The sequence below is a fragment of the Phoenix dactylifera genome, unplaced genomic scaffold (assembly GCF_009389715.1).
Source record: "Phoenix dactylifera cultivar Barhee BC4 unplaced genomic scaffold, palm_55x_up_171113_PBpolish2nd_filt_p 000051F, whole genome shotgun sequence".
Lineage (NCBI taxonomy): Eukaryota > Viridiplantae > Streptophyta > Magnoliopsida > Arecales > Arecaceae > Phoenix > Phoenix dactylifera.
Window position 1 is genome coordinate 1,777,651 of NW_024067670.1, and position 27,813 is coordinate 1,805,463.

The following is a 27,813-nucleotide window of genomic DNA, read 5'->3' on the forward strand; positions in this document are numbered from 1 at the left end:
CTGTTCGGGCATGTTCTCTCGCCACCGGCCTTGTGCGCCGCCGCCAGCTGCTGGGGGTGGTCGCACTTGCTTCGCCACCCCTTGCCGCCGACGGGGCTGGCCACCGTGACCACCCTTGAGTCCGACGGAGAAGGAAGGAAGCGGGGGTATGGGTCCCCTATTCCGCCAAAGAAAAGAGAGGAGAAGAGAAGAAAAGAAAAGAAAAGAAAAGGAACAGAAAAGAAAAAAAAGAAAGAAGAAAGAAAGAAAAAATAATAATAATAATAATAATATAATAATAATAAAATAAAGGGAAGAGGGTGGTTTATAGGTATGAACCCGAATCCGGGGTGCTAGACACCTCTGCAGGGTCGGCCCTGGGAGAATGTTAAAATTTAAGTTTTATATATATTGTGATGAATTTTAAAAGAAAAATATGATTTTTGGATATTAGGTTCTGCGAGGGATTTGTGAGATTAATTGGATCGCTTTGGATGTAAGTAATGAACTGCCTTCTCTATACTCTTCATTTATATATTATTATTATTATTATTATTTTCTTTTTTTCTTTCTTTTTTTTTTTCTTTTTTTTTTCTTTCCTTCTTTTTTCTTTTTCTTTTCTTTTCTTCTCTTCTTCTCCCGAAGCTTCCTCTCCTTTCTTTTTTTTTCGTTTTCTTCTTCTTCTCTTCTCCTCTCTTTTCTTTGGCGGAACAGGGGACCCATACCCCCGCTTCCTTCCTTCTCCATCGGACTCAGGGGCGGCCGCGGTGGCCAGCCCCGTCGGCGGCAAAGGGTGGCGAAGCAAGTGCGACCACCCCCAGCGGCTGGCGGCGGCGCACAAGGCCGGCAGCGAGAGGACATGCTCGAACAGGGCTCTTCTATTTTTGGATAAAAATCCCGACAATAGTCGGCTCAAAGCCATGACAACTAGCATCACGAAAGGAAGAGAGGAAAGTTAGAAGCCCTTACGTTAGCCTTCGACGAAGACTGGCGATTCTCTTCCTCTCCGGCGGCAATGGAAGAAACCCGTGCCGTGGCTTCTCGGCTCTCTCTCTCTCTCTCTCTCTCTCTCTCCCCCTCCCTCTTAGGCGGCTGCACGAGGAAAAAGAGGGGACTCGGGGGTTTGCGGCTCCTCTTCCAATGGCCTCAACGAGAGGAGGATGGAGCCCTAAAAACAGGGGAGCCGGCTTCTTCGGGATGGCTCCCCCCTCATCACACGCCCTCACGTGCGCCGCATGTGAGGCCGAAATCCTTGGGCTGGGCCGGTCAATGGACCGGGCCCAGTTTCAAGGTCTCACATGGAGGCTGTCCGGCATTCCAGTGGATGCTTGGAGTCGGAGGGACCATTTTTTGGAGGAGGTACGGCATTGGTCGGGTAACCCCCAGATGCGTCATGTAGCCATTAGGGCGGTTTGCATAGCTTATTAGGTATGGATGGCCAGGAACGCTCAGGTATTTGGCGAGCTTAGTCCGTCTCCACGTTTCGTGACGGAGCAGGCTTGGGCACAGGCAACAGAGCTTCTTCAGGTAGGGTTAGACCTTTGATAGCTCGGGACACCTGGGGCCCCCACATTGCTTCGGTAGCTCCTTATACGGTTTTCTTCACCTGGGAGCCCCCACTCCCTAGTTTCCTCAAGGTCAATTTTGATGGCTCTGTCCTGGATGGAGGCAGGAGGGGAGGGGCCGATTTTGTCATCAGGGGCCCGAGTTCGAGGGTGGTGGCAGGGGGTGTCAGATTTTCGACACCTCGGATCCAGGAGCGGAGTTACGGACGGCTTGGATGTGATTGCGTTATGCACGGCACGTGCTTCAGGCGACCTCGATTCTCCTGGAGGGTGATTTGGCCACGGTGATCGGCTGGGTCCGACGGGGCACGAGCAGGGCTGGAGGTGTTCATCCCCTGCTTTGTGATATTTGGTTGATGGTGAGGGAGGATATTACACTTCAGGCTTTGCATATCTATCGTAAGGCTAACAGGGCAGCGGACTGGGTGGCGGCATATGTAGCACGCAACTCAGGAAGTATCCTATAGGTTGGGGAGGATGAGATGCCTGTTGCATTACGGGACCTTTTGTTTGCCGATTCTATTGGATGTATTCGTACCCATAATGTATGAAATGTCCATTTCAGTAAAATTTAAAAAAAAAAGGTAAAAAGAAAAAGATAAAGATAGGATTTGGCAGATCAAACTCGACCCGTCCACCAGCTCCCTGGTTTTTCGAATACGGGTTTGGGCCGTGCAGCCCATACCCCATCGCTTCCGGCTCGGGAGTGGATACCGCTCCTTTTTCTGTGGCCAAAATTTTTGGCTTCGGTGGTGCACGAGATCGCATACTCCGACCACTCCGCTCTCCTCCTCCACGTCCTCCCGGAGAATGCTTATGGCCGGTAACTTTTGCCGGCTCGCCAACTTTCCGTGGCCTCAGCCCGCCGCGAACCACAGAGGAGCTAGGCGGGGTTCTTGCTCTCCCTGGCGTTTCCCCTCTGATGGCCGTCCCTCGGAACCATGGGCTTTCAGGTGCCTGCGGATTGCCCGGCCTTCTGCTATCTCACAAGGCCGCAGCGTCTCCTGTCGAGCCTCAGAAATCACCGCTGATCCGGGCCAAGACCGACTCATGAAGGTACGCTTCTTATTGATTCTATTGAACCTCGTAATGTAATGGTTGATATGAACGCATGGATGGTGGGAGAAACTTCTCTTATCACCCTACAGTTTTATTTGGGAGGATACTTGGTTAAGGACTGATGACACTTCTGTCCTAATCCTAATCCTACTTCTACCGCTCGACAAAAGTCGCCAGGTTCCCCAATAAGTTGGGATTTCCATGATTCTGTGCTAAGAAGAGTTCCATGTACTACAAAATCCAAATCCACAGTGATTTTTTTGTCATAGGAAACATAGGCTTATTCAGATTAGGAACATAATGTATCAAATAAAATCTTGAATAATCTCAAGAGGAAGATATGCCAGAATTTAATCCTCACAAAAGTTTTTCTTTTTTCAAATTTATTCTGTATGCCAAATATTCATTAGTGGAATCATGCATGTGCTAAATAGCTAGTGTCTAGAAAGAATTTAATACAAATCTATATCTATAGCTTTTTTTTTGTTTGATGAGATAGGTATCTTTTGGATGTTTGCTGGAAGAAATGTGTCAGGCACATACAGGGCGAATAGTGCAACAAGATGCTATAAGGAGTCTGTTCAGACCATATTATGGCAGGTGGTGAGGATAGAAAAAAAAGAAAACTTATGCAGTCTGGTGTCACCCATGATCAGAAGCATGATAAAAAATGAAAGAGAAGTAAGGCATCTAAAACCAAGAATCGAAGCATGCTTCATAATTACATATTTATTGTGGTTGCTCTGAGAATATAGTTCCTTGATTTTATAAAGAACTTGGATACCTTAAGTGAGGAGGTAAAAGTGCTGATAATAACTTGATTGAATGATCACAAGAGGGTCAATGCCAAACACTTGTTTACACTATCAATGGACCCACACTTATTCTGAAAATGTAATATTTGATATGTGTATATTCAAGAACTAGTTATAATACATGTTCTTAAGCATGTGCAACAAATAAAAATAACTTAATAAGGACTCATAGTCAATATAAATTGCAAACGATATGTGGTGTTAATTGATGATAGTGTATTTACTTGAGGAAATATGTTTGAATTACAGTTAAATAGTTGTTTGCCGAACACAATTAAATTATACAAAAAAATGGATATAGCCTGACTCTGTCAAATTGGAAAAATCTGATCATAGTGATCATAACAACTAAATGAATGTAACAATCTAGATTCTTTTAGATTTATACGTAATGATGGTCAATAGTCCTGATAGAATCATCTTTTAGCAATACAAATAGATAAATCTTGAGATGGCTGAACTAGGAAAATGGAAAGAGCGTCGTTTAGTTTCTTCTAATTGAGGGTCGTTGACATGTGGTACCTCATGTGATGATATCAGGAGTGGTATAGACAAAAGTTCTTCAGGAAAACAGCTATATAACATATCATTGACTAGTTTGAATCCCGCTTAGTTTAGCCTATGATCCATGGTCAACAATACAGTGTAGTGGGAGCATGTTAAATTCTCATGAAACTCATTAGTGTATTTTGGGCACAACAAAATGAAATTTTATGCATATTCTGGGAATAAACTTAGCGTAATAAATAGAGTTGGCGGTTGTGATGGCCATATTTGGTGATGCAAACCTATTCTTTTCTAGAAACCCATTTGTATATTTTGGGTTTAATTAATGAAATTTATTCTGGGAATAAACTTGGCACATCATGCAACAATTGCTAGAATAGCATAGACAAAGGTTCTTCACAAGGATACCAAGTAGTCTATCATTAACTCTTATTAACAATGTTTTGAAGCCCATTACAAAATAGTAGCACTATGCAACTGCGTTAATTCTCACTGAACTCATTTATCTTTTTGGGGCGCAATATAATAAAACTGTATGTGTATTTTGGGAATAAACTTGGCATGATAAATTAAGTTGGCAATTGGTAAATCTTCCAGGGTAATAGTGGTATAGTTTGGTTATAATAAAATGTAACATTATAAGCACATTTTGGAGATAAACTCAGCATAGGGATACCTTCTGCAAAAAGATATTTTTACTTTTTGTTGCAATAAAAAACAATTGAGCAGATTATTTGTGCAGAATCCACTAATGTAAATGAGTTGAGGAAAGAACCATTGAACATTTCATAAGAAGTCAAGTTTTCAACCAATTCTGGTCCCTCTGCTCAATTTATCCAATATTCGATTTATCATAAACTTATGCTTCTATGCTGTATCAATTTCAGCCTACGTCCACACCTTGATTTGAAAAATCTTGAAGGTAAAGAGAGAGACAAAGGTGATAATTATAAATTTTGGAATGAGCTGAAGTTTTACAAACATTAGGAATATTCAAACTTGGAAAACAGTCTGCACATTAGTCATCTTCCACACATCAATAGGAAAATCTGTATTCATTTCTGACCAGTAAGTTGGAAATGATGACGATCTCATTTTCTCTAGATTTTCATAAGAGATCTCAAATTCTTTAATTTAAATGTTGTCATAAGCTTATAAGGATAAAAATAACACCATATATATTGAGTTAAAAGGGTCCTAAACACATGCTAATTAAGGTCATTTTGACATGGAAATGAGACAAAAGAAGGCTTCAAAAAGGAAAATATTTTCTATTGTTCGTAACTTAAAAGAGGGCTTTCTGTTTTATTTTTGTGCATGAAAGCCTGACCTAATTGGAAAATAAGCTGCAAGATCCAGGTAGAAGAATCTATATTTGGATTGTGCAGCAAAGTTGGATCCTGAACCATTAGTCTGTGCCTGGACTGAATTGTTTCATCTCATTTGGATTGTGGACCAAATGATCAGGATCACATGGGAGATGAAGCTCAATTATAATAACTACAAGGTGCACCTATGATCCTTTTAGGGGCATGATACTTCTTGTTGCAGTAATATTTGTATACAACCATTGCTTGCTATTATCCACAACATTATGGATTAAGAAGGAGCATCACCGTAAGGCATCTCATAGCTATGATTAGCATTAGTTGATTAATAGTGTTTTACATGTGTCATACGTGTGATTTTTGAGGAAGGGGGAGGTGGAGGTGACAGATGTGGAAGTAGAGAAGCCATATGGAGGCACACAGTGTCTCAGGTTTTCTTTTTTAATTAAATAATGCTGAGTTACGCCCCGTTCGATGCGACATTCGCAGCGGAATTCGAACGGAACGTCGTTCATCGTATGAACGCGCCTCGGATCGTAGAATTCAAAAATTTTTCTAGATCCAAATCCAGAAGATCTTTGAACTCAATAGGGAGGGAAGAATAGGATCTGAGGAGGGTTGATTAAAATTCATAAAACTGAAACAAAAATCAGAAGTTATAAATTTAAAGATCTCATCTTCAAAAATTCTGCAGGTGTAGAACACCGCAGCCTAATGATCTTTCTAGGTTCCTGGTTAGCCCGCACATGTGTCCGGCCTTTACAGGTATCCACACGAGGATCTAATCATTTGAGATAGGGTTTTACCGAAGTGCTAGCTCCTTGTAAAGACCTCTCATCACTATCATGATATTAGAAGAAAAATCAACAACATACCTCTTTGAAGAAGAACCCTTTCTTCTTCAACCTTGCTCGCAATGGAGGAAGATGAGGGATGAAGCTTTAAGCGTGGATCTTTCTTGCCTTGCTCCCGTGGATGAAGAGGAAGACGAGGTCCCCTTGCTGCCGTGGAGAAGGAAGGAAGAAGAGAGGGCTTGAGGCATGAAGGAAGAACCCTTTCTTCCTTGACGAGTTGATCTCTTCTCTTTCCTTGCTTCTTCTTCTTTCTTTCAACACTTTGGAGAAGGAAGAGGAAGATATCCCTTGCTGCCATGGGAGGAAGAGGAGAAGCCTCTTGCTCCCGTGGGAAGGAAGAAGAAAAGAGAAAAGGAGGCGTGGAGAGGAAGAGGAGAGAATTTCACCATGATGTCTCCCTTGCTATCCTTTTATAGATTGGGTTTAGGGCTTCTCCTAATCTTATTAGGAGTATGGAATAATAACTCACCCTTGGATTAATGCCAAGTGTCCAATCCTTGTGCTCATGGCGCCATCAAATAGATGCATGACATGTGTCCACTTAATCAATTTCTTAATCACATTAGGTCTTGATCAATTTCCTAGATAAGCCTAATTCTTAATCAAATTAGAACTTAGGCTAACTCCTAATTACATTAGGATAATTAATTTGGGAGCATGCATCCTACGACGCCATGTGAACTTTAAAATCCGCACAAATCCTGGTTTAATCAATTTGACCCAATCATGAATCCAAATCAATTTGGGTCGAACCCAATTTGATTTGGCTCATTAAATCAGCCCAATTGCAATCCAATTGCAATCAATTCTACTTAATTCTTCTTCCATTAACTCATTAACACTAAGTGGGTTAATTCAATCACCAATCATATTGATGATTGATTTCTATTGTGATTCCAAATCACAATTATGATAGTCTGACTAATTAAATCCTCTATGTGTGTGACCCCGTAGGTTCTATTCTGACTGGTAGTGAGACATATTGAGATCTCCATCTCAATATCACTGAAACTTCTTTCAGTGGACCGAAACAATTTCAGTTCTACTCTTAGGGTTCACTGATCACTAAGTGAATGCCTTCGAGTCTCACAATCCACTAGTGACACCTAGCAGTATGTGGTGGCAACCCAGTAGAATGTAATGTCCGAACCTTTAGGTGCAGTTAGCGTATGATACAGTCCCTCTATCATGGATTCCGACGTGATGGAGGTTATGGATATCTCGTCAAACCTCATCGTCCGTCATATGTCAAATTTATACGACTTCCAGTTCGAGATATGGAAAACTCTTTTTCCAAAATATCTGGCCAGAAATTTATCGAACTCTTCTCATAAATCACATAGGATCACTCCTAATCTATCAAGGTCGATAGTTCCAATCTAGATGCAACCCTATTCCAAAATGAACCTACTACAGCCAATTCGCACTACAAGGATCCGAATGGCTAGGGCCCAAGTTCTCATGCTCATCAAACTACAGCAACCTCACAGTGAATAGCTGAGGCATCGCAGGTCAGAGGACCAGTCATACAACTGCAGCATAAGTAGTCACTGACGAGTGGATAGACATCCATGTGACTACTTTCTTTGGTCACGCTTAGTACCTTGTTCTCTAACAAGTACTCACATAATCACTCCAGTGTCTCTACACTGTGGACTCGAGACTCGTCCATCTGACTAAGTGATCTGTGCACTAATCTCAGCGGATCGATCACTATCCCTCGTGATGGATCTATCGATCAGGAGCATTTAGAAATTAATTCCTAATGACATATGCCTCAAATTCTCAACCTTTTGAGAATATGTGTCATCATCTATTAATTTCTTGGACGCTTCATGGACACATACAAACATGAATGAAAAAGAAATTGCCCAATCTTATTTATTAATAAGTGTCAAATTACAAATTTATGCTCCAGATTACAAATATGCGTCAGCCACGTTGGCTTCTAGGGCATACTTCTAACAATCTCCCACTTGCATTAAAGCCAATCAGACATGTATTTAAGTTCCATTTTTTCAAGATGGGCTTCTAATTTCTTCTGACTCAGTTGCTTAGTGAATGGGTCCGCCATGTTATCAGTGGAGTCTACTCTCTGCACCTCTACATACTTCTTTTCGAGGTAGTCGTGAATTAGATGAAATCGCCGCTCTATGCTTGGACTTCTGGTGAGACCTCGGCTCCTTAGCCAGTGCTATGGCGCCATTGTTGTCGCAGAAAAGGATTATGGCATCTGATGACATGACTTCTAGTTCTTCGACAAACTTCTTGTACCAGAATGCTTCCTTCGCATCATCCGATGCAGCAATGTACTCTGCTTCCATGGTAGAATCTGCAATAATCGGTTGCTTGGAACTCTTCCAATTTACCGATCCTCCATTGCATAAGAATACATATTCTGATGTAGACTTTCTATCATCAAGGTCAGTCATGAAGTCTGAATCAATATATCCTTCTACCTTTAACTCTATGCCTCCTCCAAAGATCAAAAACATATCCTTAGTCCTTCTCAAGTACTTAAGGATATTTATTACAGCTATCCAGTGCTCCTCGCCTAGATTTGACTGATATCTGCTCGTGACACTCACAGCATGTGCTATATCAGGTCGAGTACATAGCATGACATACATGAGGCTCCCTATTGCCGATGCATAAGGGATCCTACTCATGCGCTGAATCTCTTCAGATGTTTTGGGGCACATCTTTTTGGAGAGATTTATCCTATGCCTTAGGGATAACAATCCCCTCTTAGAGGTTTCCATGTTGAACCTCTTTAGCACTTCCTCTATGTACATTTTCTGTGATAGGCCAAGCATCCTCTTCGATCTATCTCTATAGACCTTAATCCCCAAAATATAAGATGCTTCACCTAGGTCTTTCATGGAGAACTTCTTAGATAACCATAACTTGACTGATGTGAGCATGGGAATATCATTCCCAATCAGGAGTATATCATCTACGTACAATACGAGGAATACTATAGCCCTCCCATTGACCTTTTTGTACACACATGGTTCCTTTTCGTTTTTGATGAAATCAAACGATTTGATCACATCATCGAAACGAGTGTTCCAACTCCGAGATGCTTGCTTTAGTCCATAAATGGATCTTTGCAGCTTGCAGACTTTGTGATCACTATCACTGGAAGTGAAACCCTGAGGCTGTTCCATATAGATATCTTTCTCAAGATATCCATTAAGGAATGCAGTTTTCACATCCATCTGCCATATCTCATAATTATTATAAGCTGCAATGGCAAGCAACGTTCGAATGGACTTCAGCATGGCTACCGGTGAAAAGGTATCCTGATAGTCAATGCCTTCGCGCTGACTATAACCTTTTGCCACCAACCTTGCCTTATAGGTCTCTACCTTGCCATCCGAATTCATTTTTCTTTTGTAGATCTATTTACACCCAATAGGTACTATACCTTCAGGCGGATCTACTAAGGTCCATACTTGGTTGGAATGAATGGAGTCTATTTCTGACTTCACGCATCCATCCATTTTTCGGAGTCGATGTCTAACATCGCTTCGTTGTAGGTCTTGGGATCATCACTATGATCTCTTTCTCCCATGAGGAACTCTTGCTCTATTTTTTCTGTAAGCATACCTAAGTATCTTTCAGAAGGATGGGAGATCCTACTGGATCTACGAAGTGGACGGTGTTTTTAATGTATTGGCTCAATGTGAATAGGTTCATTAGGCTTAATTGCTCGTTGCTCTTCAGAGACTTTCTCTTCGAGCTCAATTTTTCTTCCACTGCCTCTATCAAGAATAAACTGTTTTTCCAAGAAGATGGCATGTCGGCTCACAAATACTTTGTGATGCTCTGGAATGTAAAAATTATATCCTAACGACTCTTTAGGATATCCAATGAAACGAGCACCAATTGTCCTAGCCTCTATCTTGTCTGCCTGTTATCGCTTGACTTGGGCCGGACATCCCCAAATCTTGAGATAACCATGACTTGGTTTCTTACCATGCCATATCTCATACGGTGTGGTAGGAACGGACTTAGAGAGAATTCTATTCAATATGTAGATAGCTGTAAGTAGGGCATCTCCCCACAAGAATAATGGTAAGTCAGTGAAGCTCATCATGGACCTGATCATATCCAATAGGATCCGATTCCTCCTTTCTGACACTCCGTTGAGTTGAGGTGTTCCAGGAGGTGTCCATGGTGAAACTATACCATTTTGTTTGAGATAATCGCGAAACTCTCCACTAAGGTATTCTCCTCCTCGATCTGATCGAAGAACCTTAATGAGTTTTCCTGTCTGTTTTTCTACTTCAAATCTTAATTCTTTGAACCTTTCAAATGCTTCAAATTTATGTCTTATAAGATAGACATAACCATACCGTGAGAAATCATCGGTAAAAGTAATAAAGTAGAAAAATTGACCTCTAGCTTGCACATCGAATAGGCCACACACATCAGTGTGTACTCAGGCAAGTATTTCAGTGGACCTCTCCCCGTGTCCTACAAAGGGTAATTTGGCCATTTTTCCTTGAAGGCAGGATTTCCCGGGAAGAGCGCCCGCGCGTGGGGCAGCGCGCCCCGCGTGCGGGGAAAAGCGCCCACGCGGCTGGAGCCCGCGTGGGCCTCTTAATGCCACAGAGTGGCATTTAACGCGTCCGCGCGGACGCGGTTTTTTTTTTGTTTTTTTGGGAAACGCGCGCGGACGCGCGAGCGGAGAACGCGCACCTGCGCGTGATTCCTCGTGCAGGAACCGCACCCTCGCGCGATTCCCTGCTAGGGAATCGCGCCCGAGCGCGATTCCCCGCGCGACGCAACGTGCCCACGTGGGCTGCCAGCCCGCGTGGGGGCATTAACTGCCACTGAGTGGCATTTGATGCGTCCGCAGACGCATTTTTTTTGTTGTTTTTTTGGGAAACGCGCGTGGACGCGCAAGCGGAGACGCGCGCCTACGCACGATTCCCTACGCAGGAACTGAGCCCGCGCGTGATTCCCCAGCAGGGAATCGCGCCTGAGCGCGGTTCCCGCGTGGGGCACCGTGCCCACGCGGGCTGCCAGCCCGCGTGGGGGCATTAAATGCCACAGAGTGGCATTTGATGCGTCCGCGGACGCACGCGGACGCGTTTTTTTTTTTTGTGATTCCAAATCACAGTTATGATAGTCTGACTAATTAAATCCTCTATGTGTGTGACCTCGTAGGTTCTATTCTGACTGGTAGTGAGACATATTGAGATCTCCATCTCAATATCACTGAAACTCCTTTCAGTGGACTGAAATAATTTTAGTTCTACTCTTAGGGTTCACTGATCACTAAGTGAATGCCTTCGAGTCACAATCCACAACACCTCGCAGTATGTGGTGGCAACCTAGCAGAATGGAATATCTGAACCTCTTGGTGCAGTTAGTGTATGATATAGTCCCTCTATCACGGATCCCGACGTGACGGAGGTTATGGATATCTCGTCAAACCCCATCGTCCGTCATATATCAAATTTATTCGACTTCCAATTCGAGATATGGAAAACTCTTTTTACAAAATACCTGGCCAGGAATTTATCGAACTCAGTCTCATAAATCACATAGGATCACTCCTAATCTATCAAGGTCGATAGATCCCATCTAGATGCAACCCTATTCCAAAATGAGCCTACTGCAGCCAATCCGCACTACAAGGATCCGAATGGCTAGGGCCCAAGTTCTCATGCTCGTCAAACACAGCAACCTCACAGTGAATAGCTGAGGCATCGCAAGTCAAAGGACCAGTCATACAACTGCAGTATAAGTAGTCACTGACGAGTGGATAGACATTCAAGACTACTTTCTTTGGTCACGCTCAGTACCTTGTTCTCTAACAAGTACTCGCATAATCACTCCAGTGTCTTTACACTATGGACTCGAGACTTGTCCATCTGACTAAGTGATCTGTGCACTAATCTCAGCGGATCGATCACCGTCCCTCGTGATGGATCCATCGATCAGGAGCATTTAGAAATTAATTCCTAAAGACACATGCCTCAAATTCTCAACTCCTTGAGAATATGTGTCATCATCTATTAATTTCTTGGACGATTCATGGACACATACAAACATGAATGAAAAACAAATTGCTCAATCTTATTTATTAATAAGTGTCAAATAACAAATTTATACCCCAGATTACGAATATGCGTCAGCCACGTTGGCTTTTAGGGCATGCTTCTAACAAATAAGGCAGAGGCTTCATTTTTGTGGAGTTTGGCTTTGCATGTCCAACAATTAGAGTTCTCATTATAAGTAGAATAAGTAGATATCGCCCATTATAATATATTAATTACCATTAATATCATTATGCTCTTTGATACATACTGCTATTTTAAACTTGCTGGTTTGTATTTGCATTTGAATATGTATAGTAACTGTAATAAATCTTATGCTTGAACTTGCAATATACCAAACATATATATATATATATATATATTTTAAGTCATGGTTATCTTGTTTTAAAGTTTTTTTTTTATGATTTTTCCTTTTCCCTTTTATTTGATACTCTATTACCGATTATCATTTCAGTTTTTAGTTTTGACTCTTTTGCACGAAGAACCAACGGTGAACAGTATGCTTGTTTCATTTGGAACTGACCCAAAATTGTTTTTGGTCTTGCAATTTTGGCCAAAACCATATTGCCCAAAACCAACTTATTGGACCAATTATATGAACTGTCTAGGTCCTTGGCTAATATATTTTTATTTTTTTATTTCTTTAAATATCTGGAAGCATTTTATCTACATCAAACTTGATCTTGAAGATGTAGAATTTGGAAGCATCGCGATGTTAGGTTCCATGACAATCTTGACTCTTGAGGGAAAAGTAATTTCATACTTTCATATTTTGGATGGCCTCTGAAAAATTAAAATCCACTGAAATGATAAATTTGAAGGTCGCAAACATTATAATGTATCTTGAGATGTTGTCTATTTTTTCGTGAAATGATTTATTGTTCTTTGTTGTTGTTGTTTTCCTAATTTTAATTTACCAATTTTTCAGTTATTATAATTTTTAATGGAAAACATGAAAATTATACATTATTCCCTGTCCTTGTAAAACAAAAAAAAAAGCTATTAGCTTGTCTTCTTTTGCAAGGCTAACCAATAATAACAGTATTCTTGCTTCTTAAAAAATAAAATTATGATATTTTCTTGCCTGAGTTGCTTCTGTTCAAGGAATCATGAGTATCAAGCTGTCTTTGAACATTCAAGAATGCCATGGTTTACTGGTCGGTATGAAACTATGCACATGATATGTAACATGCTAGTGACTTATTGATTGGCACAGTAAGGATATGTGCCCGTACTTGGCATTTTGCTGTGATAAGCATGCCTGACATTGACACGTCTTCACATTGCACCACATGATATTTACCATGCCAGTGCTAGACTCACACACTAAGGATTTAAAGATTCAAGGTGTGGGGGCTGCACAGGCCGACTGATGGGTTCAAATGAACAAGGAAAGAAAAGGTGGATTGAGTGATGTGGGATCCGCACATGGTGGAATAAGTTGGTGCAGGGTAGAGGTACAATTCAGCATGTGGTCAAATATCTGGTGGAACTACCTGAGAGGTGACGTGTGCGGTCCCTAGTCAATATGATAGTTATAATATGGTACAGCATTAGAATGGGCACTACCTTAATCCTTGCTGTGTATTTATAACATGGTGTACAAATTTAATTTCCACTTTTTTTGACACCTCTTATTTCTATTTGACCAGGTCCCCATAGCAAATATAAGAAATTTCTGCATTATTGCGCACATTGACCATGGGAAGTCAACCTTAGCAGATAAATTATTACAGTTGACTGGTACGATACAGAAGAGGGAGATGAAAGAACAATTCCTAGATAACATGGATTTAGAAAGAGAAAGAGGCATCACAATCAAATTACAGGTATGCCTAGGTCGATTGTCTTGCTTACATAAAATCATTGAATGCTATTGCAATCCATGAATTGTATTTAAAATAATAATTTTTAATCATCTTGATGAAACTACATATTGTTAGATTTTGAAGTACCACTACACTCTTTTTCGCTGCCTTAGACATCATATCTTTAAATTAAGTATTAGATGAAGGCCATCATTCCTTCAAATGTTGTTCTTGGCTTTCTGATGAAGCTAATAGCTTAAATCATGTGACTCAATTCATATCATAATGAATCAGGTTCATATACAGTTTTGAGGAGAGTGATGGATGGCATTGAAGCATCAAAAATATCGAAAGCTTAGACTAAGCACAACAATGAGGAAAATTGAATACCAAGTCAAAATTGTTTAATTTAAAATTTTATTATATTATTTGATCTTTTCTTTGGGTAATTTTAACTTGGTTTTAACTTTTAGCATCCTCTTAGTAGGATTTATGTGTAAAGGTCATGTATTAGGTTTGGGCTAGGGAAGTCCTAAAATCATTTTGATTTAGTTTTAGAAAGTTTTTAGGTGTCTTTCTACTATAAAGGTGAAATAGGTATCTGCATTATATATGTTATATCTGGGGTTGGTTTGGTAGCAGGAAATTAGACTGCTTAGAAAATCAATAACATAAGAATGTAAGACCACATCTACACAAAACCATGCACATCATGGAGAGTAAACTATTTAAGTAGTGTTAGTGAGCCTCATAAACTTCTAATTTGAAGCTTGCCCCTCTTTGATCATATCCCATCTTCCCCATTCAAATGGGCCTCCTAGACTTGGAAGTCAAACTAGACAATTGGTCCTATCCCATCTATCCTTTTCCTACCTAATTGATTTGATATCTAATACTTTTTTTTTCACTTCTCACCATGACCTTGTTGCCCTTAAAGAGAACCCATGCCCCTCCCGTGGATATCTCCAGCTCCATTGTTGGTTTTGGATCATAAGTATATGACAAAATCCATTTCTATTCTTTTTTCTTTAATCTGGTTGATTGCTACAAAAATAACAAATACTAGGATTCTATCTCATGAAGGGGTCAGGCATGCATTTGCTACAAAAATAACAAATACCGGTTAGCCGAAAGTATGATACGATATTACGCTGTTCCGTTCCCAGCTTGTATAGACACAATAGAGTTGGTGAGGGAGGGGAAGAGGGAGAAGGAAAGAGAGAAAAAGAGAGAGAGAGAGGGAGGGGGAGAGAGGGAGAGAGGGGGGGAGAGAGAGACAGAGAGGCAGAGGAAGGGCCGTGAGATAGACTGAAAGAGGGGAGGGAGGGCCGTTGGAAGCCCTCGATCCCCTGTTTCGAATGAAACAGGAGCCGAGGGTCCTATTTTGAAAAAACAAAATGAAGTCAGCAGTGTCTGCCTCTCTCCCCCTCCCCCTCCCCCTCCCTCTTCTTGTCCCTCTCCCTCCCTTTCTCTCCCTCTCCCTCCCTCTCTCTCTTTTCCTCTCTCTCCTTCTCTGTCTCCCCTTCCCTTGTACATTTCTTGAAATGAGGGGCATAACTACACAGGTACGGCTCCGATACAGCTTGGGATGCCTAGAATTGGGCTGTTCGAGGCGATTTTGCATTCCATGGTGGGGACAAATCATGAAAGCTAGCTAATGTGCATAACTCCTACTTGTTACTCTTTCATAATTTCAACCAAGATTCACCGAAGTGATACTGGGGGTCATACTAGTAGATGACCGGTTCAACACTGCGTGAGTCCGTACTATGCCGCTCTGGGACATATTAAAATAGCGAGAGTGAGGGGGAGAGGAAGAAGGAGAGAGCAAGAGAGGGAGAGGGAGGGAAGGAGGGGGAGAGAGGGAGAGCGGCTAGTATCATCGTGGTTCAAGGAGAGTGGTGGCTGTGGGAGAAGCGGGCTCCGGTTCTTTGCGGTAGGGGGATTTTTTGATGATGGAAGGAGACTGGAAGGGAGATGGGAGTGGCTTCATCAAGAGATTGAGAGGTGGTGCACCAATGAGGGGTGAAGATCAAAACCCTAGGAGAGGGAGGGAGACGGAGAGGGAGGGTGAGGGAGAGAGGGAGGGAGAGAGGCTAGTACCGTCGTGGTTCAAGGAGAGCAGCGGCCGTGGGGGGAGCGGGCTTCATTTGTTTGTGGCGAGGGGCTTTCTGGTGACGGAAAGCGATCGAAAGGGGGACGAGAGGGCCTTCATTGAGAGATTGAGAGGCCTAGATTGGAATCCTAGGAGAGAGATTGCAAAATTGAAAGTTCAGGACCTTGAGGAGAGATCGAGGAGTTTCATTAATGGTGGTTCGGTTGCCCGACGATCAATCTTTGCTTGTTTCTTTGCACTTTTTCTTGCTCTTTATAAAGTTATGAAGTGCTAGTTCATCAACTATTGGATCTCTTGTGGACATTTCTTACATGCAGCTGCATTGGGATAATCACCAGTTAAGTGCTGCTTCCAACTAGTGAAATAGAGACCAGGTTCAAGAAAGGATTCATGTCCTAATGGTACTGGCATATCTTTTTGGTATCATATCATTATGATGAGAGAATGGTAACGGGGATGCCCTAAGGACACCAATTTGCTATTGGCATATCCTTCTGGTATCATATCATTCTGATGAGAGAAGGGTACTGGGGATGCCCTAAGGACACCAATTTGCTCATGAACTAGGACATCCCCACTATCTCTATTGGTATTGGTCATGAGCAGTTTGGGATGCTAGCTGAGTTCCCCATACCAGTTGAGACAACTAGGTTTTGCTCATGAAAAAGGTTGTTCAAGCACAGGAGAGAGGAAAACCAAGAAAGAGAGAAAGCGAGGAAGGAGAAGAAGGGATACTAAACCGCACATACCTCATCGTCAACTCAAAAACCCTATTAAGGATCTTAAACATGTTAAAATTCATTAGAAACAAAAAAATTAAGACTTGAAGAAAATAAAAAAAATATAAAATGGAAAAGTTGCTTCCGGATATCAAATTGGGACTCCTTGCCGTCTTAAGTATTCGAATAGGGGCTTCTTGTGCCGTACTGACTCGGTAACAAACTGGGATTGGCATTAACACTAGAACTTGAATACTTGGGTCCAATTGTCAACTGTCAATCTATTGTGACCCCATACGAGAAACCCTAATGGTCCATATTCTAGGACATGACATAATAATCAAATAGCAAGAACTCAACTGCATAACAATCATTACTCCCATAAACCTATTTTGGCATTTATATTTACATATAAACCTTTCAAATGTCTTAATACCATTCAAATATAAAAGTATTTTGCTTGGTGAGTGCCTTATTGCTTTCAACTACCCTTCATTTTCTAAAGATTCTTGTACATTGGATCATGGACTAATTTTTCTATCTCAGACGTTGGATTTCCAAGTTTGGTTGCCTTTAATTCACAGACTTCTGAAAATGAATGTAATACTTGTTGGGTAGATTTCAAGAAGCAAGGAGATCACAAAATTCACCTGATGAATGTCATGATATATTATTCAAATCATTGGAAAGGAGACTAATGACTATTTACTAATAATGTGCATTATGATAAAGTTTTTTATGTGTACGAGTTATCTAGATAATTAGGTTAGACATTTTCATAACTAGGACAATTTTTAGTTCCCTTTCTTATTTATTTTATTTACAATCTTGAGAAGGAAACTAATGATTATTTATCAATGGGCTGTATTATGACCAAGTTTTTTATTTTCTCCAATGTGAATGAATAGGTTGCGTGATTTTGTAAACACTTAATACCCATTCTGATCAATTTTATTAATAATTTGATGTGTTTCACTTTCAAATGATCAAATTAAATTCAATATGAGATCTATTATTTTTTATGCCAATTAAAGATTAGATCAAGTACTCCTACACAAGGTCGGCAGAATCTTTCCGAACTGGGCTATTTGGGGAGTACCGAGTCGTACTGGCGGCAGACCGAGACGGTTCCGGCAACCGAAATGAAATAAAAGTTGGAGGGGGAGAAGGAGAAGGAAAGAGAGGAAAAGAGAGAGAGCGAGCAGGGGAGGGAGGGAGAGGGAGAGGAAGGAAGAGCGGAGGCCAACGGATGGCTGGCGAGCATGCGGAGGGCTGCGGACGAGGGGCTCCTCTTTCAATCTCTTGTTTTGTTCGAAATAAAAGTCGATGGAGGGGGAGAAAGAGAAGGAACAAGAGAAAAAGTGAGAGCGAGGGAGAGAGGGAGAGGAAGGAAGAGCGGAGGCCAGCGGAGGGCTGGAGAGCACGCGAAGGGCCGTGGAGGAGCGCCTCCTCCGTGGTCCTCCCTACGCTCAACGGCCTCCGCCACCCTCTATTCGGAACAGGAGACCGGAGGCGGAGCCCCTCCTCCGCGGCCCTCCGCGCGCTCGCCGGCCTCCGCCATCCTCTTTCTCTCTCCCTCCCTTTGATGCCGAACAATATTCAAATGAACGCTCAACCCGCGGAATCCACCAGCGGGGTGTTGGAATCCACCAACAAACACAACATGAAAGAAAAACTCAATTCATTTACTAACAACTAAAATGCTAACAAGCCCTACCAGCCTTTATATAGGCACATGACAAGAGAAAATTCTCAAAATACCTCTACAGAGAAAAAAGATCCAAATACCCAACAAATAAGCCCTCCCTCTCATAATCTCTCACCCAGTCAAAGTGTCACCGGGTGGGCTGCCCTCCTGTGTCTGCGACTATACACGTGCCTGATCGAAGATCTAGGACTGGTGTCTGCACCAACTCTTCTAGAGTGGGAGAAACTCGACTCAGTCGAGTGGGACAGCGGGCGGCTCTAGTAGTGCTACAAAAGATCTGGATCGATCTGCTGTAGCTCCTCACGAGTAATCCACGTGCTATCAGACTTTGGACGGTCTCTCCATCGGACTAGGAAATGCTGAAGGCCTCCGTCAGTAGTAGATATTACCTGTTCATCCAAAATAGTATCTATCTTGTCCTTCCGTGTTGGTTGAAAAGGAGAAGTGTGGGGATTAAAGGTAGGCATATCTGGTGGAGGTGGAGTTGGTGTGTCAAATGGGGCATCCGGGACATGCAAAGAAGGTGTGGTAGCAACTAGGTCCTCAATATTAAAAGTGGAACTAGTGCCATAATCAGAAGGGAGATCAATGACATATGCATTTGGGCCGACCCGTTTCAAGATTTGAAAAGGTCAGGCACTACGAGCCTTCAATTTTCTTGTGGTTCCAGATGGGAACCATTCGGGTCTGACACGAATCATGGTGTAGTCGCCAACATGAAACTCTTTAGCGCGTTTATGCAAATCGGCTTGTAATTTATAACGAAGATTACTAGATTCAATTCGCTTACTGATCTCTTGATGCAATGAATGGACATGATTTGCAAATGCTTCGGCCGACTCAGAGACTAGTATGCGGTGACATGGGAAGGTGCAAAGGTTTGCGAGCTTGAAAGCCATGAATAACCTCAAATGGACTCATGCCAATAGACCGATTAATGGAATTGTTGTATGCAAACTGAGCAATAGGAAGAACAAAGTCCCAATTTTTGTTATGATCACCCACCAGACAGCCTAAAAGATTTTCCAGACTACGATTGACAACTTCTGTCTGACCGTCAGTTTGAGGGTGGTAGGCGGTCAAAAATTTTAATTTCGTGCCCACCATGTGCCATAAGGTTTTCCAGAAGTAGCTCATGAATCGAACATCGCGATTTGACACGATAGTTTTCGGCAAGCCACACAGCTTGACTACATGCTCAAAATATAACTTTGCAACGTTCAAAGCGTCAGAGGTTTTGGAACAGGAGATAAAGTGCGCCATTTTTAAAAAACAATCGATGACCACAAAGACAGAGTCATGCTTGCAAAAGGTACGTGGCAAACCAAATTACAAAATCCATGCTCACGTCTTGCCAGGGGCAATCAGGCATTGGTAGTGGGGTGAACAAGCCAGTGTTTTGCTTGCAACGTTTAGCCAACTGACACATTCTACATTGTCCAATTAACTTGGCCACATCATATTTGAGTCTGGGCCAGTAAAACTGGCATTCAATTTTCTCGATGGTTTTATTCCGTCCAAAGTGACCAAGAAGGCCACCGCATGAATTTCCCATACGAGGAAGTCACATACGGACGTACGGGGTGTGCAGAGTTTGTTGGCTTTAAATAAGTATCCATCGCGAAGGAAATAGCTGTCAAGTGAGACATTTGTGTCATTTGATAGGGTTAGGTAAACTTCCCTAACGTCAGGGCAGGATGCAAAGTCTTCCTTCAGCCTATCAAATCCTGTGACTCTAACACTTATGAGGGAGAGAAGATTAACCCGTCGACTTAGCGCATCAGCGATTTTATTTTCGGACCCAGCTCGATGTCGGAGAACAAAAGTGTATTCCCGTAAGAATTCAATCCAACGACCGTGCCGGGGATTGAGTTTCTTTTGACAGTTGAGATATTGGAGGGCTTTGTGGTCGGAGTAAAGGATGAATTCATGTGGAAGCAAATAATGATGCCAATAGCGTAAAGCTTGAATGACTGCATAGAACTCTGTCATATGTGGAATATCTTTGTTTAGCGACATTTAGCTTCTCGCTAAAATAGGTGACAGGATGGCGCTCTTGGCTGAGGACGCCACCTATCCCAATACTGGAGGCATCACACTCCACCTCGAATACCTTGGAAAAATCAGGGAGGCGCATCACGGGGGCTTCCGTCATCCTTTTCTTGATCTTCTCAAATGCTCTAGCGGCCGATCGCATCCACTAGAAGTTTCCCCGTTTGAGGCAGTCTGTAATTGGGGACATAATGGTACTGAATCCACGGACAAAATGCCGATAAAAAGTGGCAAGTCCATGAAAACTGCGGGCCTCATGGATGTTTGTAGGTTCAGGCCAATCGACAATCGCCTTGACATTTTGGGGGTTAGCGCAGAATCCTTCAGATGATACGACAAAACCCAAAAAGATGACTCGATTCACAAGGAATGAGCACTTGTTTCTGTTGGCGTAGAGTTTGGCAGCACGAAGGGTTTGACAAACTTGTCAGAGGTGGTCCATGCGTTGCTCCCTCGACTGGCTGTAAATTAAGATGTCATCAAAATACACTACTAAGAATCTGCCCGTGAATGGCCGGAGTACTTGGGTCTTGACTCGCATAAATGTGGTGGGGGCATTAGAAAGTCCCAAAGGCATCACCAACTATTCATACAAGCCATCCTTAGTCTTAAATGCAGTTTTTCATTCGTCGCCCGGGTGGATTCGAATTTGATCGTAGCCACTTTTTAAGTCAATCTTAGAAAAAATCGTGGCTCCCATCATCATATCTAGCATGTCGTCAAGCCAAGGAATGAGAAAGCAATTTTTGATCGTTATTCTATTTATCGCTCAACTATCAACACATGCGCCACATGCCATCTTTCTTTGGTGTGAGCAATGCCGGAACATCACAAGGACTCAAGCTTTCACGAATAAATCCTTTCTTTAATAACTCCTGTACCTGGCGTTGTAACTCGGCATGTTCGGTCGGACTCATTCGATAGTGCGACAAATTGGAAAGAGATGCTCCCGGGACTAGGTCAATAGCGTGTTGGATCTCACGCATAGGCGGTAGATGATCTGGAAGATTGTGAGGGAAACCATCGTGAAACGCGTCCAGTAACGGAGCCACATCTCCAGAAGGTTGGTCAATGGTGGTGTTCTCAACTTCGCGTGCGAGCAAGGCAAACACAATGGACTCTTGGTTTGCTTTCCTTTCAAATTCCTTTGGACTTATGATGTGTATGCCCTTGTTACTAGATGCTTCTTTCTTGTTATTCTGGGGGGTTGGCTTAGGACGTAAGGGGTTCAACGTGATCTTTGTGGCTCCAAAAATGAATGAGCAAGAGTTCGAACATCCGAAGATGGTCACATCTTGATCATAAAGCCAAGGGCGGCCCAAAATAATGTGACCGACGTCCATTGGAACGATGTCACACCAAATGTCCTCTTTATAAAAAGAAAGTGGATAGGGACACGACACAGTTCGTTGATGGAAATGGAAGAAGTGTCAACCCAAGATACCTTGTATAGATTTGGGTGAGGAACTGTTTTCTACCCGAGGCAGGACACAACGCTAGATGAAACCGCATTGATACAACTACCACTATCGATAATCACTTTACAGTCCTTAGTCCTGCACTTGATGTAGGTGTGGAAAATTGTAGTGCGACGCCAGTCATCGGTCACTTTAGGTTGGGTTACAGCACTTCGGATGACTCCTAGGGTGGGCCGAATGCATTCGTCAAGATGGGCCCCCGGAGTATCATCGTCGTCACTTTTCTGCACGTCATCGGGATCGGATTCGTAGACTTGTTCTTCGACGATATCGTCATCAAGTGTGTTCTCCTGTTCCCTAAGATAGAGTGCCTCGCGTGGGCAGTTCATTGCCACATGCCCCACTTGTTTACATCTGTAACATTGTCAGGGATCGTTAAATGGCGTGTTATCAGGCATTGGTCCTTTGCCTTTATCTCGGTTAGCGGGCAACATGTTTTGACTGGGCCTAGAGGATGTCGTCGTTGCTTGAGGTCTAGCTCCAGATGGAGCAAAAGGTAAATGAGGTCGACTAGCAGGTCACCATGCCAGTTGTTTTGTGACCAATTCATAATTTAGGAAAAAAGAATAGGCCTGGTCTAACGAAGTGATCTCACAAAGAACTAGCTCTCGCCTAATGTCCTCATTAAGACCGCATCGGAAGCGACTTAATGTCATTCTTTCATCTTCGATGACATCGCACCTCATTATGAATTCCTCAAACTGGGAGACATAGTCACTAACAGATTTTACCCCTTGCCTAAGATTGTTCCACTGGTTTAACAGATCACCGTGGTATGAATGTGGTAGATATTTCTCTTTTAACTTTTCTTTCATTTCTATCCAATCAGTGATGGGCGGTTGGTTCCTCCTGCACAAAAGCTGTTCAGTGCTCTGTCAAAAGAGTTTAGCTCGACCGACTAGTTTCATTTGAGCGAATCACACTCTCTTATCCTCCAACAAGTTGTACCACTGAAAGAAATGGTCCATTTTATGAATCCAGTCAGTGAATGCTGTTGGATCCAAATGACCATCAAAAGTGGGAGCATCTACTTTGATATCTTTGATGAAATGATCTTCAGGGTGCCTAAGGTCTCTATACACAGGTTGGGTCCGTAAGCCCCGAGGCATATCCGGATCGAACATGTCGTTTCTATAATGATGGCACTGTGGGAACCGTGCCGGGGCTCTCTCTTGGTAACTGTGGTGAAGGTGTTGTTGAGGAGCCTCGGTATCGTGAGCAACACGAGTAGCGCCCATGTGGAAAGTTTTGACGTCACTGCCGTTTGCCTCTCGATCACGACCAGCTTCAAGGGCTTCGAGGCGGACATTGAAGCTATCAAGCTTCATGGTGACGTGGGTGCTATATTTCTTAAAGGACTCTTGAATGATGTTGCGGATGTCCTCCATGGCGGAGGGTTCCATAACAGACTGGGACTGGGTTTTAGAGGACATGCGTCCAGTGTGTAGGTTCATGCAAATGTGGCTTCACAACGTGAAATGCAACTAACTAATGCAAGAGATGGAATAAGATGCCGGTGATCAGTAGCGAATCGGAATTAGTAAGCTGCGAAATAAATTAAGAGTGATTTTCAAAGAGCTAACATGCTGTCAGGTTAATTGCAGACTAGTAATACGCGACCTCGTAATCGAAACGGAAAGCCAAATAAGTCAAAAATGTCCCTCTAGGTTGGCTAGTTGCACTTGTAATACTAAGTCTAGTAGCCAATAGAATTGTGGCGGTGTAATGAGTCAAGCAGATAGGGTGTCAGTGTGTCGAATGTGGGTATGTAAAGGGTAGGTCCACACCAAGGATAAGACAGATGCTATCAGAAATAAACAGATAAGACTACTAAGGACAGGAGTCATCTGCGTTCCGAGGAGTCCGCTAAGGCAGCAGATGCTAGCGGTAGCGGCTGGCACGGTGGCAGTAATGGGGATGGCGGCAGCAGGTGCGTGCAGCGGCCACGGGCACAGCTGAAGCAGGAAGAAGGGGCAGCGAAACCGGCGAAGAGGAAGCAGTGAGAGGGGCAGTAGCCGCAGGGAGGCGACGGCAATGACGCTCCGTTCCCGGATGATGAGGCCCAATCGGCTGCTTCGAGGACGCTGTGGGGGTGATTTTGATCTATGGTGGCACATCCTATGGAGCCAACAAAGAAAGGTGGGTGATAAACACCGGATGGAGGGAGTAGGCTTCCAAGATGAAGCTGGCCGAGGAGGACGAGCTAGCCGAGGAGGACGATTGTCGTATTCGTCACCAGAGGGTCTTCGGCGGCGATAGAGAGGAGCTCTGGTGGCAGGGCTCGTGTAAGGTGTGCGGGGCGGAGGCGGAAACAGTGAGGTGGGCGGTGCTGCGGCTGAGGGGGGGTGCAGAGGCGGCCGTGGGCCGGTGCGGGCGGACGCGATGAATGAGGTCCTGGCGGGAATGAGGAAGTTGCAGCTGAGCAAGGGAGGGCGAAGGTGGCCGTGGGGAGGTGGTGACGGCCGGGGTGTTGGCGGTGGCGAAAGTGGGAAGGGAATGGTGGAGAGGTTTCCAAGTGGAATGGCCGCGGAGAACGGTGAGGTGTGGTGGATGCGGCTAGAAGAGGTATTGCCGGTCGCTGGTGTAGGCAGTGGAAGATCGGGTGGCGAAGCGGCTGAGGGAGAAGGAGGCGGAGCTGGGGGAATTAAGGGCTTGGGAGAGGAAGCAAGGAGAGAGCTGTGGCACGTGCGTGACTTACAGGTCACGTGCGACCCCTATTAATTTTAATTTTTTTTTTTGGGTCACATGCGAATCACGTGCTTTTTTTTTGTGGTGCTGACGGGTTCGGGCTAACGGATGAGGATAATGGGTTGGAACTTATCCGTTAAGTACCCATTAGGGTTTCTCCTTCGTGAGGGGAGAGTCGAGAGGGGGGAGGAGGCGGCGGTGGCTTCCACGATGGCGGTGCCTCGCGCGGAAATGGTGGCCTTCGGTGACGACGCGAAGACCTCGGCTGTTCTCTCGGTCGGATTCGTCGATGAAGACGACGAAGACCGGAGATCAAACGGAGCACGGTGCCGGTGGCTTGATCACGGCTCCTCGGCTGTAGGACTCCCGGATCCGGGCGACGACGACGCTCGGGGTGATCTGCTCCTCGAATCTGGTCGAAGTTGGCCTGGACAAGGCCCCCTCAGACCCGGCCGACGGGAGGCGGTAATGATCGCGGGTGGCGGCGTTGTTGTTGGTGGGCAGCGGCGACGTCGTTTGGGTTCGCTCCGACGACAGCAGAGGCGGCATGCAGTGGCGGTGAGGGTGGTGATGGCATGCGGGGGAAGCGATGAAGGGGTCCTTTGCTCTTGTTCGGGATGAAGCTGAAAATAAAGAGAGTGACGAAAACGAAGAAAGAAGGGAAGAAATGTTGCCTTTTTTGTTTGTAGTATGCAGTGTGCGGTGAGCTTCGACACGGTCCGGCGTCCGCGGTGCGATTGCTCCGGCGAAAATCTCGTGAGGCAAAGGAATAAGAGGGATCGGGGGTGGCCCGTCCATCAACTGGATCTCAGAGCTTTGGCAACAGAGGCAAAGCCTAGATGCTCTGATACCAAAGTTGATGCCGAACAATATTCAAACGAACGCTCAACCCGCGGAATCCACTAGCAGGGTGTCGGAATCCACCAACAAACACAATATGGAAGGAAAACTCAATTCATTCACTAACAACTAAAATGTTAACAAGCCCTACCAGTCTTTATATAGGCACATGACAAGAGAAAATTTCCAAAATATCCCTACAGAGGAAAAAGACCCAAATACCCAACAAATAAGCCCTTTCTCATAATTCCTCACCCAGCCAAAGTGTCACCGGGTGGGCTGCCCTCCTGCGTCTGCGACTATACACGTGCCTAATCGAAGATCTAGGACTGGTGTCCGCACCACCCTCTCTCTTCCTTCTCTCTCTCGTTTTCTCTGTCCCGTTCTCCCTCTCCTCCGTCCTCTACTGTGTTGGTACGTGAAAGTGCATCCTAGGTTCTTCGGTGTTTAGCATGCTGAATTTTTTTTTTTTTTGAAAACCATGGCTGAACCTGATCGGGTTGCCTACGTACCCCTTCACAAGGGGGATCAAGCCACACGTAGTTCTTTTTGAGTTTCAAAAACGCAGCGGAAAAATGAATCAAACAATTTAATTCATGCATGCTTACAAGATCAAATCTAGAAATCAGCACATTAAAAACACATAGGATTATGCCGGAATCGTTTAAACAATTATGCTAAAACTTTTATGCATGATTAACTATCAGATCTGAAACTTAAGAACTCTATTCCAATTAATCTCCGAATATCCATCGAATAGATTCTGGAGATATCTCCGTGAGGAGCCCCAATAGAGGGTAAAACCTCGGAGAATCGGACCTAGACCTTGACACCATAATAAATGATTAATGCTAGATTAATACCTTTTATGATGGATGAAAGTTGTGGATCTGATTCTTGACTTCGCAGCCATGCACACGAATGGCCTCTACGAGAAGTACACGCGAAGCCCTGAAGGATCTTCTTTCGCAACAGTGCTAGCAGCTGCAGAACACTTGAAAGCTGAAATCTGCTTGCCGGGATTCAATCAACTCTTGATCAATTGTCTTGAAGTAGATGGAGATGAGGTTTGTAAGGGAAGTAGAGGACTCAGATCTGATCTTGAATCTTCTAGATATTCACCCTGAAAACCCTATCTAAAATGGAGAAGAAGAGGAGGAGGCGTGTGAGGAAGAAGGCTGCAATCGATCTGTTGCCGGTGCTCATGTTTGACCCCTTTTAATGGCCTCCGAATTTTCATTCAAAATTCGAAAATTATTTTCAGAAAACCTCCTTTAGTTGGCGCATGCACTGGAATAGGAACAACCCAAATCAGATCTCAACCAAATCTGATTTAAATTCAAATTTTAAACACATGTGCAAGAGGGGCGGAATTTGAAATCCATGCGGCAGAATTTTTCTTCCTCTTGTCGCATATATTTCATTTGAAATTCGAATTTAAATGATTCAGAGGTTCACACGCCAGCTTGGGAAGTTATTTGATGTATGAAATCATTTAATATATTGCTTAATGTTTGAATTCAAATTCAAACAACAAACAATGTCGCCATGTGTCAAGCAATGGGTCCATGCGCCATGCAATAATTTTGGTTTATTTAAAATTCAGGAAATCCAATTCCATGTCACCACTAATTGCCACATCATCTGAGCCTAATCTCCTTGGGTTGCACCTAATCAAATTTGGTCAAACCCGGATTAAAACAAAGCAATTTGGTTGAACCCAATCTAATCAGGTCAGACCCTGATTGAGCTCAAATTGAATCCAATTCAATTTTTGGCTCATCCAAACTCAATCAAATTGAATTAATTACTTTGTGTTGGACCTAATCCAATTAGGTCAATCCCCAATTAAGCACAAATTAATTTAAAATTAATTTGATCAGCTTAAGTCTTTTTGGTTCTAACCTAATCCAATCAGGTCAAAATTCTGATTGAGCCCAAAGTTGAATCCAATTCAATTTGGCTCATCCTTAGCTCAATTACTCAATCAAATTGAGTTTATTAGTAATTTAATTACTAATTAATCCTCCAATAATTACTTTAATTATTTTATAAAATAATTTGCCAATCAAATTGACCAAATTACCCCCGAATGATTCTTAATCATTCATCAGCCTTCTTGACCAATCAGGAAACTTCTATGCGTGTGACCTCATAGGTTTGAAGCTAAGCCGGTAGTATAGGAACGACTTCCTACACTAATCGATGTAACCATCTAGCAAT

The 27,813-nt window shown here is 43.3% G+C and overlaps 1 protein-coding gene across 10 annotated transcripts in view; it reads left to right on the plus strand.

Annotated features, from left to right (window-relative positions):
* Window positions 1–2,218: 2,218 nt before the first annotated feature.
* The window catches only part of LOC103695786 (translation factor GUF1 homolog, chloroplastic), a 104,617-nt gene continuing 79,022 nt past the window's right edge, over window positions 2,219–27,813 (plus strand). For 3 of the 10 annotated variants that reach the window (XM_039116097.1, XM_039116101.1, XM_039116099.1), the window contains exons 1-2: window positions 2,225–2,600; window positions 13,834–14,010. In XM_039116097.1, the coding sequence (XP_038972025.1) occupies window positions 2,355–2,600; window positions 13,834–14,010 (423 nt within the window). In that variant the 5' untranslated portion in view covers window positions 2,225–2,354. Of the gene's footprint in view, window positions 2,601–3,102; window positions 3,285–13,833; window positions 14,011–27,813 lie in introns of all 10 variants that reach the window. The other 7 variants (XM_039116095.1, XM_039116096.1, XM_039116098.1 and 4 more) reach the window with 6 other exon arrangements.